At 37.9% G+C, this 15,049-nt stretch overlaps 1 protein-coding gene across 1 annotated transcript; it reads left to right on the plus strand.

Annotated features, from left to right (window-relative positions):
* The first annotated feature begins 451 nt into the window (after positions 1-451).
* Positions 452-1,302, plus strand: LOC104048714 (taste receptor type 2 member 40-like). The gene is given in 4 exon segments (XM_009509256.2): positions 452-518; positions 521-568; positions 571-1,196; positions 1,198-1,302. Coding segments are annotated over 4 exon segments (846 nt in total).
* Positions 1,303-15,049: the final 13,747 nt, after the last annotated feature.

Here is a 15,049-nt window from a genome sequence, read left to right on the forward strand (position 1 = left end):
TCTTTCTCTCCCCCTAGATAGGGGTATGGGGCCCGATCCTAGCATGAGAGAGAATACACACATTTGAAACTCTTCTCCACATTTGAAACTCTTCCTCATCTTTACATACATAAATTCAGAGGGTTCTGGATTCTGTAACTGGATTACAACACAGTTTTAAAAATACATCTGCACCCTTTAAATGCAAATAGCCTCTTTCAATTGAAAAAACTGTACTTGAATCTTTATCCAATTTGCACACTTAGAGAAAGCAGCTAAGCTATTAATCATCAAAAAATATAAAACAACATAAATAGTACATGACTTATTATGATACTTCTTCCTTTGAGATAAATAGGTGACCATGTGCTGATGACAGCTAGTTGAGCTTGGCATTGCCCTGCAAACCTAAGGCTCTCAGGAGCCCATGAAAAGCTGAGTAAAAAATGTGAGTTCTTGAGTTGCTATGTTCATGGTATTTTTTCTCCTTTTTCTAACAATTGCTATAATTGAATCCATGGCAGGACTTCTAGGACATAGAATATCTTGGCTATCCATTCAACTAGCTGCATCAGGACCAAAATATTGTCCTCATAATCATGATCTTTCTGAGTTTATCCAGATTCTTGTTGTAGTCCTGGATGATGCTGGATTTGTTTCAAAGTCTGTTTTGTGAAACCTATTATGAAGAAAATGTGTTTATCATTTTCAAGACAGTTTTTATGTTTCTGAAGTACTGCAGCCTCTGGATTGCTGTCTGGCTTATTGTCTTCTATTGTACCAAGGTTGCTAGTTTTACTCAGTCTTTCTTCATCTGGCTGAAGCAAAGAATTTCCAGTCTCATACCCTGGATGCTGATAACATCATCTCTTGTCTCCTTTGCAACCTCTCTTCCTTTCACCAGGGATATCTACAATGTGCACGACAAGTTCACTGCTCTTTTAACCATGACAAACTTTTCAGAAGGGAGAGTCACAATGAAAGCTAGTTTGTTTTTATTGATTCTTCTCTGTAACACTGGTCTAGCTTTGCCTTTAATAGTATTTGTTGTTTCAAGTATCCTGCTTAATAGGTCTCTCTGGATACATACCAGACAGATGCAAAATAATGAAACTGGCTTCAGGGATCCCAGTTATATTGGTGCCATCAAGCCAGTCTTTTCCTTCCTTATCCTCTATGTTACACATTTTATTTCTTTGCCTCTCATTTTATCCAACTTTTTTTTTACCTCTAAGCATTGGGGAAGCCATAGGTATAGCTGTAATGGCTGCTTGTCCTGCAGGACTCTCTGCAGTCTTCATCTGGAGCAACCCCAAACTTTGAGAGCTGCCAGTTAGGATTTTGCACCATGCATACTGTTATGTCAGAACTGGGCCTTCTATTTTAGATCCAAATTAATTAAATTGAAGTCACCAGAGGTATGAAATAATAGAAGCATGAATGAGTGCATTATGGCCCTGATAGAGTCATGAAGAAGCTGGGAATTTGCTTTACTTGGATGTAATCCTTGTAATGAAGAATTCTGTAAGATCTCTCCTGTTTTAAAAGATAATTGCCAGCAGAATGTAAGTACTGTACTTGCTGTACTTTCTTTGGAAATCACCACTGTTTCTCTAAGACAGCAGAAAAACAAGGCCAAGATAAAAACAATAATGTAATCACTTGAAATGGTTTAAGTTACAAATCAGGCCTCATGATACTAACAGAACAGACCTTCTTAAGCACAGGCATGCTCAGATTTTATATGTGAATATGAAACTTGAAGGCTGTTTCTGGTTAGTACAAGCACATAACAAGGATGCTAAGGAATTCCCATGTATTCAGGAAATTCTTACTGATTGATTCTACAAGTAGAAAAATATTTAATGGTTTAAAAGCATCTTTAAGATTCCAGTATGATTCAGTAAAGAATTACACAGCCTTCTGCACTTCCTGCTATTGCTGAACTAGTAATCAGTGTCTGTGTTCCCAACAAAAAGATACCTTGGAAGGCTCACCAAAACCCTGCGATTAGAGCTAATAGGGAAAAGAATTTCCTTAATAACAGACTTTTCTGAGGATTTAATCAAAATTTTGGGTTTTGTTATGGAGAATAGATTCCTCAAATTGGAAGTATGGATGTGTCATTTAAATATTGTCAAATATCATTAAATGACTAAAATATTAAAATTAATTAATTAGTATTATTGATAAAATAGTTCAACAATGTTTAAATATATAGCTCGAAATTCTCTTTAAAAGTTTCTAGAAATTGCACATCTCCATGAAGTGTCTCAATTTTGACAAGTTACCTCCTGTGATTTTTTTCTACACAGGAATTCCTTCAGCTTTAGAAATAAATTAGAATTTCCTGGACAATCACATATTTTGGCAGAGTCCAAAACTCAACACCTTATTGTTACATTAGGACTGGAACTTTATGGTCCTTTTCAGTTGCAATAGGAGTTTACAATCTTTTAAAGTGATCATCACTGAAAAATATATGTCTTAAGCTTTGTATTGACTAAGACCATTCTGATTTAAAATGTCTGGTTTTGATGTCATGATCTGTTTGAAGCACTGTATCTGTATTTAAACTGAGTTTGTGCCAGTTCTGCTGTTTTAAAAAGATTTTAAAGCACCAAGTTAAAGAATTATTTCTGTTGAAGTCTTTCATCCCCTTATGACCTAAACTGTTCCACAGGTGACAGCAATGGCTTGCAGAAGAACTTTGTATGGCATTTAACAGAGCTGGTGACAAATCAGGACCTCACAATGACACCATGATGTGTCATTTTCGCCATCTGTGAAAAATGGTGATTCCCAGCTTAGCACCATGAAACACGTTGGGAGGTTTGGTCTGTCCTCTGCCCCTCCATGATGTCCCTTTACTGGCCTTAGGGAAAAAAACTCAGATCTCTTTGACCACAGGAACAAGCAAGATACATGGAGTATGGTCAACCCATAAAACCCATGTTTTGCCTGCTCCAGGCTGAGTTATAAGGTATGTGGTTGCCTAGCAGGGATACTCCAAACAGCCCCTATCACATAATTTGGTTTACATTTCATTATTTCTTTTTCATTTCCCCTCTCATGAATAAATAACCTAACCATGTTCCTCAGTGGACATGAGATTTGAAAGACATTCCTGTGTTATTTTTCAGGCTCTTTAAGTAGGTCTTCCCTCCAAAGCTTTCTTTACATGGAGTTAAATGAAAAAGTTACCTGTGCATCAACATGCATTTTGGAACCTAAGAGGAAAAGTAGAAATACTGGAAGGCACCTTACAGGGTCAATCTTCTGGCAGACCTTTCTTTCTGCAATTGACCAGCTAAGTAACTTGCCATATTAATGAAAATATCTTTAAAATGCATTTTATAAACAGTCTACTAAATCCTTGTTTTCCTATTTGATAAATTTTTTAATAAGATTGATAAACATTTGGTCTAGGAAAAAAACCAACCCATGTACTAGTAGGGAAATATTAGAGTTATGAGTATTTGATGTCATGCATCTTATCTGATAGTAGCCATTTTTTTCTCTTTTTTCTGTTTTGTTTGTGAACTGGAAGTTGGTTTGATTCCCCACCTTAAACTCACCAGTTTGCAACCTGAAGAAAGTTGGAAATTCGTCCTATCAGACCCTTCTAAAACATCCCAGCTATTTCCACACACACCAATGCTACTCAGAGGGACAGGCAACTCTATCTAAAATCTGGTATGGTAAATCAAATCAGGAAACAAGCAAAGTTCAAAGCACAAAGCTAGTGTTCTAACACTAGCAGAAGGAGATGATACAAATTACGTTGTCCTGTAGCTCCTTTCATTGAGGATCTAGGAAAAAAAAAAACCAAACACAAAAAAACCCAACAAAACAAAACACAAAAAACCCCAAGATTTTTCTGGGAAACAGCTCAAATGTAGCATGAAACAAAGTTACCAGCATTTGAAACAAAGCTCTTTTCCACTAAAGAGACTTTTCTGGATTTCTGTTATTTACTAGTTTAATCAGAAGCCTTTCTTTTTGCCTGAGGACCAAACTCCTTGTGAACTACTCTGTGATGTGATTTCTGTTCCCTGAAGCAGAAGTATTATAAAATTGCAACATTATGACTGTATTTTAACAAGGTACATGGCCTTTAGATTTATTTGTAATGGACAGAGAGAAAATTAATTCTGTTATACTGCATGGGACTGTGGACTATTGGATGCTCATGAAGGCATACACAGAAAAGGCCCTGAACAAAATGGTTAAGAAAAGGGGTCACAGTCAGAACTTCAGTTTTGTGGTAATATCAATATATTGTACTAAAGTAGCCTATAGATGCCTGGTAAATCATAAAAATCATTCATAATGATTAAAAAAAAATCAATGAGTAATTCAGAGAAAAAAGGACAACAGCCCTCTTTTGTTTTCTAAATCATAGTCTGGCCTCTTTTCCAAGTAATGACAGTAATTTGATTTTAGTCATTAGCTCAAGGCAACAAACGCAAAGATGTGGTGTGTAATTGACAGACCGCTCCAGGATCCTTCTCTCATTTGCATACCCATAAGCACAGCTGGAATTTTCATAACTGAAATTCTGGAAAACATGCTATGGGATCTATTTTCAACACCCATAAGAACATGATTTTAAGAAATACGAAATCCTATCAATAGTACACAGATACAGTTCATTCCTCACACATCTTTCTGAAATGAAAACTACATGTACACACCAACATATACACGCACATTACATATTGGCAACCAGGCATCGGGTGTGATGGTTCTTTATACTTCTGCATGTGCATATAAGAATGTGGCTTAATTTGCAGAGATACAGAATACAGCTATTCTATGAAATTAAATTATTTTCTTTCTTTTTTGACACTGGAATGCTACACTAAGCTCAGAGAAGAAAAATGGGCTTTCTATTATCTTCAAGTTGTTGCAAAGATGTGTTGAATGAACCTAAAATACAGCATGGACAGAAATTCAAGTTTATTGTGATAGTATATATGTGTTTGTGAAAGCCCAGGAGCTTCATTCCAAAAATGAAGGAAATTTCTGCTAAAAGGAGTTGTCATCATAATACAGTTTGTTGAAACACAATCACAGTAAGGGTGTAGGCAAAAGTATATCTTACATTCATATAGATTCCTTCATCACTTATTTTAAAGGCCAGAACAAGACACCTGAATAGAAAACCTTATCTTTCCCAAGGAAAACGTTCGTTTTAATAAATCCAGGCATTGTTTCTGAATTTAAACTTCTTCATTGATACATAGACACTCAGGTTTCAAAAGCTGAAGTGACAGACATCAGCCTTAATGGTATAAGAGGAATTAGCTACCAAATTTTTTCCCAGCATTGTCTGAACAAAGCCCACTGCATAAGAACAAGGCATGAAGTTATTCGCATCCTCTAAAGTGGGTTGAAAGGGAAGACAAACATGGCACATACTAAGTGCAGGACAGAGAGAGCAAAAGGGTCAGATAAAAAAACTGAAGGAAAAAGCAGACTATTATATAACTGGCTATGCGTACAAAAGACCACCCATACAAAGGGAATTAATTAATTAATTGGTGGATCTTCTGTAATCATCTGCAGTTTTTCTCAACATCTGAGTACATGTTTCTTCACCATTTATGTTGGAGGTAACCACATTTTTCAACTCCTGGAGAGGCAGGATCATCAAAGTCTTCACTGTTTGACACTTTCCCTCCAACAAGAGGCAGAAGCATAAGGACACATTCTACAAATAGCCTATATTATTTCTCAGTGGGTTGTATCTTTCATGGTAAAACTGGGTCATCTTCTGGAAGAGAATCACAGGGGGCAGCATGTTCACACATATTCCAGTTGCTAGAAGAACAATATAGCATTTCTCATGAAGGAAAAAAGTAAGAGAAGGATGTTGAATTATAGAAAAATTTCATGGACAAATGGATTTCCCTGCATATTTGAAAACAAGACTGGATTTTTGAGGAAGTCACAGTTTTTGTGTCTAACATTTTTAGCAGAGTAACTTAGTCTTATAGTGACATCATAAATGAGGCAGAATTTTGTATATTCCTGTACTCATTAAACACAAATGAGTCTCAAGGATTAAGCGGATAACTTGAAACTCCATACATACTTTTTATGTACCCAATATTTCAATGAATAACTGAATGTAAGGTAACGTTCCAAATTGTTTTGAAACTCCTTTGTAGTTATCATATAATTGTATAATTATTTGGTTTGCATGCAAGTTCTTGCTGTAAATGGTATTATAGTTTCACTCTATATTTAGATACAGTTGCAGACATTTTATAGATAATTTCCTAAGTTTGAATTTTAGCTTTTGCATTTATAATGAAAACTTTTTATTATTAAATAAAAGTAAACTGTGCTTAATCCCTTGATTTTTTTCATCAAATAACACTATGTTACGGATTAAAGTGTTCTGCATCTCATATCCAAATTTACAGGCATATAGTATCTGTGTGGATTTTTCACAGACCATATTTTTAAGGTTTCCTGACAACACTGACTTTGGGAATTTTGAAAATAAGATGACTGTTATAACTGCTGTTATCTGGTGTAGTTCATCTTTACTAATGGGTTAATCGAAACACCTATGAACTGTGGTATGTGCCTGCTCTCTGACCACAGTAAGAACTCAGAGATACCAAGGCTACAGATACTACAGATAGCTACATGTTTAGAAGATTACAGAGGAATTAACTTGAGAAACAGTATTACCTGTCTAATGTATGGGCATCATTATGCAAGCAGGTTTGATATTTTTGAGAAGTAACTTCTCTCTGTTGTACTCCTTCACATTTCTGTGACTTGACAGCAATAACATCCTAAACAACAGTATTGTCAAACATAAGTCATTGTCACTCTGCTAGGAGCAACAACCATGTCTGCAAGACAGAAGAGGACTTAACCCTTATTATTTCCTTTATATAACATGTTGTAAGGAAGCCAGATTCAAAATGTAAGCCCAAAAAACATTGGAAGAAATTTCTAAACTTTTCTAGATCTCTCATTGCTTGTCTTTGAAGTTCAGTTGTTCTTAGAATTTCAGTTCTGCAAGCACCAGGAAGTACACTATACTATTTCTGATTTGAATTCTCATGGAATAAAAAAAAATACCCTAGGTAAAGCAGCCACATACATTTGCCATGCATTACGTTTGCCCTGCCTACATTAAGTAAAAATCAATAGAGCTGAGCAGCTTCAAAGACCTAATCAGAGCTGCCTTATCTGCTGTAACTGTTAGTGGGAGAGGAATGTGGTTCTCCCATTCCCTGTCTATTATTTAGAATACTTCTTCAAGGAAGAGAGGCTGGATTTAGTGTCTTGTGCAACCTGATAACATGCAAACAAACATACCAGCAAGACATTACTAGACTGTAAGCCTGAAGGGGGTTGGGCAAGTAGGAGGTTCTCTCTGCTTGCTTGAGGGAGATGCTTCTTAGTAAAAAAAAAACTGAGAAAGTGACCACCACTTAAAATATTAAGTGTCCTGAGCTAAGAGAGGTGAGTCCTTGTTTCCAGTTCCTTTTCTATCCATGGATTATTAGGTTTACTTGAAACATTTATTGGACAAAAATCCAGTAGAATTGGCCAGGGGAGGGGGTGGGGGTTGGGGGGTGGAACAGGACACGACCAGATCAAACCTATACATAGGAGCTGAATCATCTTCTTGGGAATCTGATGTCATGGTCATGTTTGGGCTATATACCCTTGAACTATGTTTTTCTATAGAACCATCCTAGGTGTTCTTTATTTGTACACAGGTTATAATTTTCCTCAGGGATCCTATCAGTTTGCCTTACCAAATAAATGTCATACAACCTCCAGAGCTTTTGTTATTGATATTAGCTAGGTCAGCTCTATTTTAAGTGTATGATACTTAATTTTACTTTTGTAGACTGTTCAGGCAGCAGTTACAAAGCAGATGCAATTTAACTGGCACAGCTTGCAATGAATTCCGAATTTTTTTATTTTCTCTTCTTTCTGGACACAAAATTTAATTCTACAGAAAGATGATACACAGGTTAGACATAGTAAGAGTTAAATGATTGAAGCAGGGCATGCAAACAGCCATTCACTGTTGTTTGAATCCTTGTGATTACTGATTGGGCTTTTACAATCAAAGCATTCTTTCCTGAGCTAAGAGAAATGGAAAATCCTATTGCATCTTTGAGGCTTTCCCAGAGATCCACAACTTTGTCTTTACCTAGGTACGTATCTTAAGAGTAGTACTATTATCCTGATTTTAGTTTGGTTAATGCCTATACACAGATGGTGCTTATGAAAGGTGATAAAAAATTATAAGACAGCATCTTGAAAATATGCCTAATATGTGTTGCATATAATATACAAATATAAAAACTGCAAAAGATTAGTCAAAAGGCACTAATCATACTTGATGCCCAAATTTTGAGCACTGAAATTATTTCCTTGAAAAGATATAGGCATTCTTCCATTCTCCAAACTTGAAAATTTAAGGAATCAATCAGATATGCATAATAGGAGCATTTAAAACTTTTGAACATATTTTCTCCATATGTATATCAACACATGTGACATTAGAGGTATTGCAAATTCCACTTTCCTTGACAGAAGATTATGCCATGAAGAAACCCAGACCACAAACAATATTTACTTTAATGTCTTTTATTAATTAAGCTGCATTTTATTAGAATACATTTTTCATTAGTAGGTAGATATTAACATAGTACATACACTTACCTCCTTACACAGGTCCCTCTCTCTTTCTGTGTCACATACACACACATAGGCATGCCTGTATACATACTCCCTCAAAGTAACCTCGTCAGAATAATGGCTGAGAGACCAACTCCAGCTGTTTATTCAACAGCTGTGCAACAGTATCTTTTAGGTCAATGTTCAGAAATTTCCTAAAGGAATCCTTTTTCTCATCAAATATACATATATATGTATCTGTGTACATACATATGTAATCCTCTAGTCTTTGTATACAACAGCTATTGCCTCTTTGGCTCTGCTCTGAGCTGTTCAACCTGCTGTTGACACCAGTGTGTGCTGGTGACTGCATCCATTCAGCAGTCTTCTTGTGTTTTGCATTTATCAGTCCCAGTGGATTCAATAGTACCACTGGTCTCTGGAGTGTATCAGTTGTTGGAATACTTTCTTATGATACCTCTAAACATGCAGTTTTCAGTTCTTTCACCTGCTGTTTTCTGGTAACTATTTCTCTACCTACACCCTACACAAATTCACAGAGAACAATTGTATGGTGTAGTGATGATAATTTTTGCAAGAAGATCTTGTGCTAGAACAGTAAGCATGAAAGGATGATCAGGTCTTTTTTGTAATCTTCCTTCTCACTGCTTTGACTTCCTTAAAATGTATTTTCTTTCCTACAGTACCAAACATAATTTTATTTTTTCCATGTTTCTCCTGTATGAGTAGGATTCACTCACACACTCCTAATGTAAGGAAAACAGACTTAAAATATTAGCAGTCATCAATCACCAGCACTGAAGGAAAAAAATACGCAAACATTGTGAGCAGCAGTAGAAAGTTGATTATTGACTGATTTGCATCTCTAGGATCATAATCTGAAATAACTTTCTTAATCTATAAACGAGTTATTTTCAATCTCACTCTTTCTGAATCTTTCTTTGATAGTTAGGGAAAAAAGTCCTGAAAAACAGGTGTACAATCATGGGCTAGTAAAACTTTTCACCCCAGAATAATTCCTGCTGGAATTTTAGCCTATGGAGTTTATCTTGGAAAAGGTTTCCTCCAGTTTCTGAAAAGCACTTCAAAATTACCTCTGCAAAGTAATTTGCTGTCATTCCTAACACATCCTGAATGTTTACTTGAATCAGGTAGAAACCTAAACACTGTGACTCTTTTAACACTTTTGTTTAAGTGACACTTAAGTGACTGTTTAAGACACTGTGATTATGTTAGCAATGCTACTTAATTCAGGCTAGATTCTCCTTTTGTGTGATTTTAGCTGTGACTGGGAAGATGTTCTAGTATGGACTGTGACTTGTAACAAACGTCATAAAACATTTCCTTGTTAATTATTACCACAGAACTCCAAAGGCACACTATTATACCTTTATGGGAAGTCAACCCTGAAAAACAGTTGTTCTTAATTTTTCCATTCATGTTCATTGGCTTTATTTCTATTTCAGAATTTTTAAGACTCTTATCAGTCATTGTCAATTAACTCGGGTCCCAGCGTGTTTTAAGAACAACTTGGAAGCATGGTTCCTTTTTTCCCCAGTGAATTTCTGCGTCTCACTTTCTCCATGTATGGTGTAAAGACAGCATAGCCTCCAACACTACAGAGGCTAGTGGTCTCCTTCCTTGACACTACAGAAGGCTGTTGCAAGTCAATATAAACATGCAAGAACATGTCTTTGACCCAATTTCCAGCATAGCCAGCATCAGCAGCCCTATGTGCATGTCTATGCTGGTTTTCTGCGTATGTGTGGGGAGGGGAGCAACAGAAAGATATGCATGAACTTTCTGGTGAAATTAAGGCCTTGGGTTCAGAACTACGAAGAACTTATGGGAGGTTCATGTCTTCCCATTCAAAGATCCTGCCACATGATCCACACAGCTCACCAAAAATGGAGGCTACAGTCTACAAATAGCAGTGTGGTCAACTCATCCATTGCCCACAAACTGGAAGGACAAGTACATCCTGAGGAGGATTTCCTTCTGTATTGTATTCAAGAATGCTGGCAGCTGTGGTAGGCATTGGTCATGTTAATGCTCTTACCTGTCCCCACTTAATATTCAGCAAGACAGGTGTCTGGTAAGCTTCTTCAAGGGATTTGGTGCATTTTATGGGAATTTCCTGGTGTTTTCTGGCATGCGTATACTACAGCAGCATGTAGGTATCTGAAGGAGAGGTCAGAGCATTTTGGGGCACAGCTATTTCCACAATGGCCTTCAGGAGACACAGAAATGTTGTCCAGGATCACCAGCCAGCTGGCAATGGTTTTGTGCACTTGTTGGCCTGTACTGCCGTTCACATTCATGTGGAAATGCTTCTGTATACTGAACCGGCCTATGGATGGTCAAATGTGAGATGCCAAGGTCTTCTTTCAGCACACTCCTTCACGTATCTTTGAAAAACTTTAAGGATTTTATGGTGTTTCGTGGCTTAGCCACTGTAATGGGTTTGTGTGGCAAGGTTTTGGTAGCAGGGGGGCTACAGGGGTGGCTTATGTGAGAAGCTGCTAGAAGCTTCCCCGATGTCTGATAGAGCCTGTGCCAGCTGGTCCAAGATGGACCCACCACTGAGCAAGGCCAAGCCAATCAGGGCCAGCAGTAGCACCTCTGTGATAACATATTTAAGAAGGGGGAACAAAAAAAAACCCTGCACAATTGCAGCAGGAAAGAGGAGTGAGAATGTATGTGAGAGGAATAACTATGTAGACATTAATGAAGGAGGGGGAGGATGTGCTCCAGACGCCAGAGCAGAGAATCCCCTGCAGCCCATGGTGAAGACCATGGTGAGTCAGGCTGTCCCCTGCGGCCCATGGAGGTTAACAGTGGAGCAGATATCCATCCACCTGCAGCCCATGGAGGACCCCATGCTGGAGCAGGTGGATGTGCTCAAAGGCGGCTGTGACCCCATGGGAAGCCTGTACTGGAGCAGGCTCCTGGCAGGACCTGTGGACCCATGGGAAGAGAGGATCCCACAATGGAGCAGGTTTGCTGGCAGGACTTGTGACCCCATGGGGGACCCGCACTGGAGTAGCTTGTGCCTGAAGGATTCCACCCTGTGGAAAGGACCCACGCTGGAACAGTTCACGAAGAACTGAAGCCCTGGGAAGGACTCATGTTGAAGTTCATGGAATACTGTCTCTCTGGTGAGGGACTTCATGCTGGAGCAGGGGAAGAGTGTGATGAATCCTCCCCCTGAGGAGGAAGGAGCGGTAGAAACAACCTGTGCTGAACTGACCACAACTCACATTCCCCACTCCCTGCACTGCTGGGGGAAGGAGGCAGAGAAAATCATGAGTGAATTTAAGCCTGGGAAGAAGTGAGGAGTGGGGGGAAGGTGTTTTTTTGACTTTGTGTTATTTCTCATTACCCTAATATGATTTGATTGTTAATAAATTAAGCTAATTTCCCTAAGTCAAGTCTGTTTTGCCCATGATGGTAACTGCTGAGTGATCTCTCCCTATCCTTATCTCAACTCATAAGCCTTTAATTATATTTTCTCTCCCCTGTCCAGTTAAGGAGGGGGAGCAATAGAGTGCTTTTGGTGGGCACCTGGCATCCAGCCAGGGTCAACCCACGACAGCCATCCTTAATGGCTTTGGGGTAGCAGAAGAGAGGAATCTGGAACCCCTGTTGTCAAGTGTTATCTGAAATTTTCCAATGTTTGGGGGTATGTTACACCACAGCCTGCCACTTTTGGGTACTGCTAGCTTCTCCACCATACCCAAGTAGCTCAGGAGTAGAGCCCAATGCCACTGGCTACCTCATGATTACTGGCTTTTTGGAGCCCATCTGTCCGTGGGCCAGTATACTTGTTCCTTTAGACAGAAGTTTGCATCCATGGGGTGCCACCCCTTCCCTGGCATTTTTGCGCACAGCTGCTTCCACTGCTTCCACTGCATCCCCAGGAGGTCCACAGCAGTGTTTTTGTTTCATAAGATGGCTGACAAGAATTTTTGTGCTTTTATTGATTTTCTTACATGTAGGCATGTTTTGTAGCCTGATTTGGATTTTTTTTAGCGTGGCACCACAAAGATGTAGATGGAGATGGTCATGGTTTCTTTCTCCGTTCAAGCCTCTCTGCCCCTTTATAGAGGGTCATAAATCAGATCTGAGCTCTACTGAAGGAGTGAATGTTTCAAGTTTTTTCAAGTTTCTTTTGTGACATGTTTCCTAACAATAACGTTCTAGAAGTTCAAGAGTGTGTGCTAATTCAGAGTTTCCATATCTTAAGTAGTAAATGTCAGAACTATATTTTTAACCTTTTTAAGGATCAAGATTCCTGAGACACAGGAAGTTCATAAGATACATATACTTCTGGATTAATAAGTAAAAATCTGTTAAGGATATCTGGCTAACGGCTATACAAATACACAGAAAGCAATCAGAACAGTGACAAATTAAGAACTCAGACAACCTAATCCCTCTGAATCAGTTGCTCCTAAAACCATTGAAGATGACTAATTTGGTATTTGCCCATGTTGTACAACATTCAATGGTGATTCAATTCTCTTTGGAATGCAATACAAATGAAGGCAGACTACTGCATAAAGGAATACAGAAGTTAAAATGGTGACCTTGGGGGAAGAGAAGCATTTGAGGATTGAACAATGGAATTTTGGGAATGTAGAGGATGAATTATGGGATGTTTATAGGGAATAGGAAGGATCAGGATCATGTTATGGAAGGGGAATATAAAAGATGCCACTGCACATAAGCAGTAAACTTGTCTGGCCAGTTCTTGAACATGATCACTACAGGCTGTCCTGTCTTCTTATTAAATTCTAACTGCTCTCATGTGAGCTCTCTACTTCTCTGTGTGAAACTTCAAGCTGGACTCGCTGATACATAGCATGAGAAGCATAGGAGCTAGGTGCTAGAAAATCTGAGGGTCTGGAGGCCAGCTACCAGAGAGCCCTGATCCACTGTTTTTTAGCTATGCCTTCAAATTCACAGATGAAAGGTTTAAATATTTAGGGAAAAATTTTAGAAAACTTGTCTTACAAAAGGGGACAAACACAGATATGCACACATCACCTCCTTCCTGTTGAAACTTGCAAGAATCATTTTGATCTTCAGAATTGAGATCCTGGAATTTAATTAAAAACTAGAATTGACCTCACAATTCTCTGAAGCAAAGGTCATAGCATAATGCACCATCATTAATGCAACTTTTCAGAAGCCATTGGACCAGTTATTCTGTCATTAGTCAATTGTACTCTTGTCATGAAATCCTGGACAGTTACCTCAAGTTAATTTTACCATACAAGGCTTTACTAAATAATGATTTTATGACTACTTGCAATTAATAAAAACTGGAGGGGTAAAAAGTAGAAGAAAATTATATTAAAAGATTTTTTTAAGGAAAAATAATACAGAAAGAAATAGTAGACACAAAAAGAAACCACCAAAATTTCCATGTATAAATTAAAATGTCTCAGAGAAAGTGCACAAAAAAATCTGCCTTAGACCACAATTCAAAGAAGAAGTCACTAAAACTTTACTTTCCATTTGTTTAAGTCTTGGGGACAGAGACATTCAATGGATCAAAATATAGTTTATTCTGAAACTGAATGATATCTTAACTTTTATTGCAATGTAAATCATAATGTCTTGCACTTGAACCCTCCCTAAAACCAAATTTTGTCAAAAGTATATATTTCTTTAAGGTATGCCTTCTCTAAGTCATACTTCTGCTGGAAAACTTCTGACTGCCACTTCTCCAAAAGCATTTGGGTCCACGAGAGAGTAATAAAATGTATGACTAGATTTTGGAAGTTTTTGAAATATACATTCATAAAGATTCACAAAGATAAATACCGCTCCAGATTACTTCATTTGAGATGTTTGTTTAAACCATTGTCAGTTTGAGATACAGAGATTAATCCTACTCAAAGCTTGCGTTTAACTTAACCACAGGATGCATCTCATTTCTCTGAAACTCAAAATCCCTCCAGCACAGCCCGAGTAAGGAAGAAAGTGGTTTCCTTCCTAACTGCTTGTTTTCCTTCAGAGACCCCATCTTTACCTTAGCACTAAGTGTATTAGCTCCACCTCTTAGCTCCATCTATGTTTTATTTCAAGATAACATCAGTTCAAAGACATATGTACTTAGCCCCAAAACAAGTTTTTAAGTAGCCTGTATTAACATTGGAGCACACGATGTGTGTGTGTTAATCTTCCTCACCCACTTTCATAGACATATGGGACTGAAGGTCTTAAGACCTGGAGGAGGCTTTTAGAAATGTGTACAGCTTTCTGTACAAAAGGGTTCATATACTGATTAAATACATTTAATAGCACTATAGGACAAATATCTAAGAATTTGGTTTTACCTGTAAGCCTAATTTTAAGTTTGAAAGCTTACCAG

Source organism: Phalacrocorax carbo, chromosome 1, assembly GCF_963921805.1.
Source record: "Phalacrocorax carbo chromosome 1, bPhaCar2.1, whole genome shotgun sequence".
Lineage (NCBI taxonomy): Eukaryota > Metazoa > Chordata > Aves > Suliformes > Phalacrocoracidae > Phalacrocorax > Phalacrocorax carbo.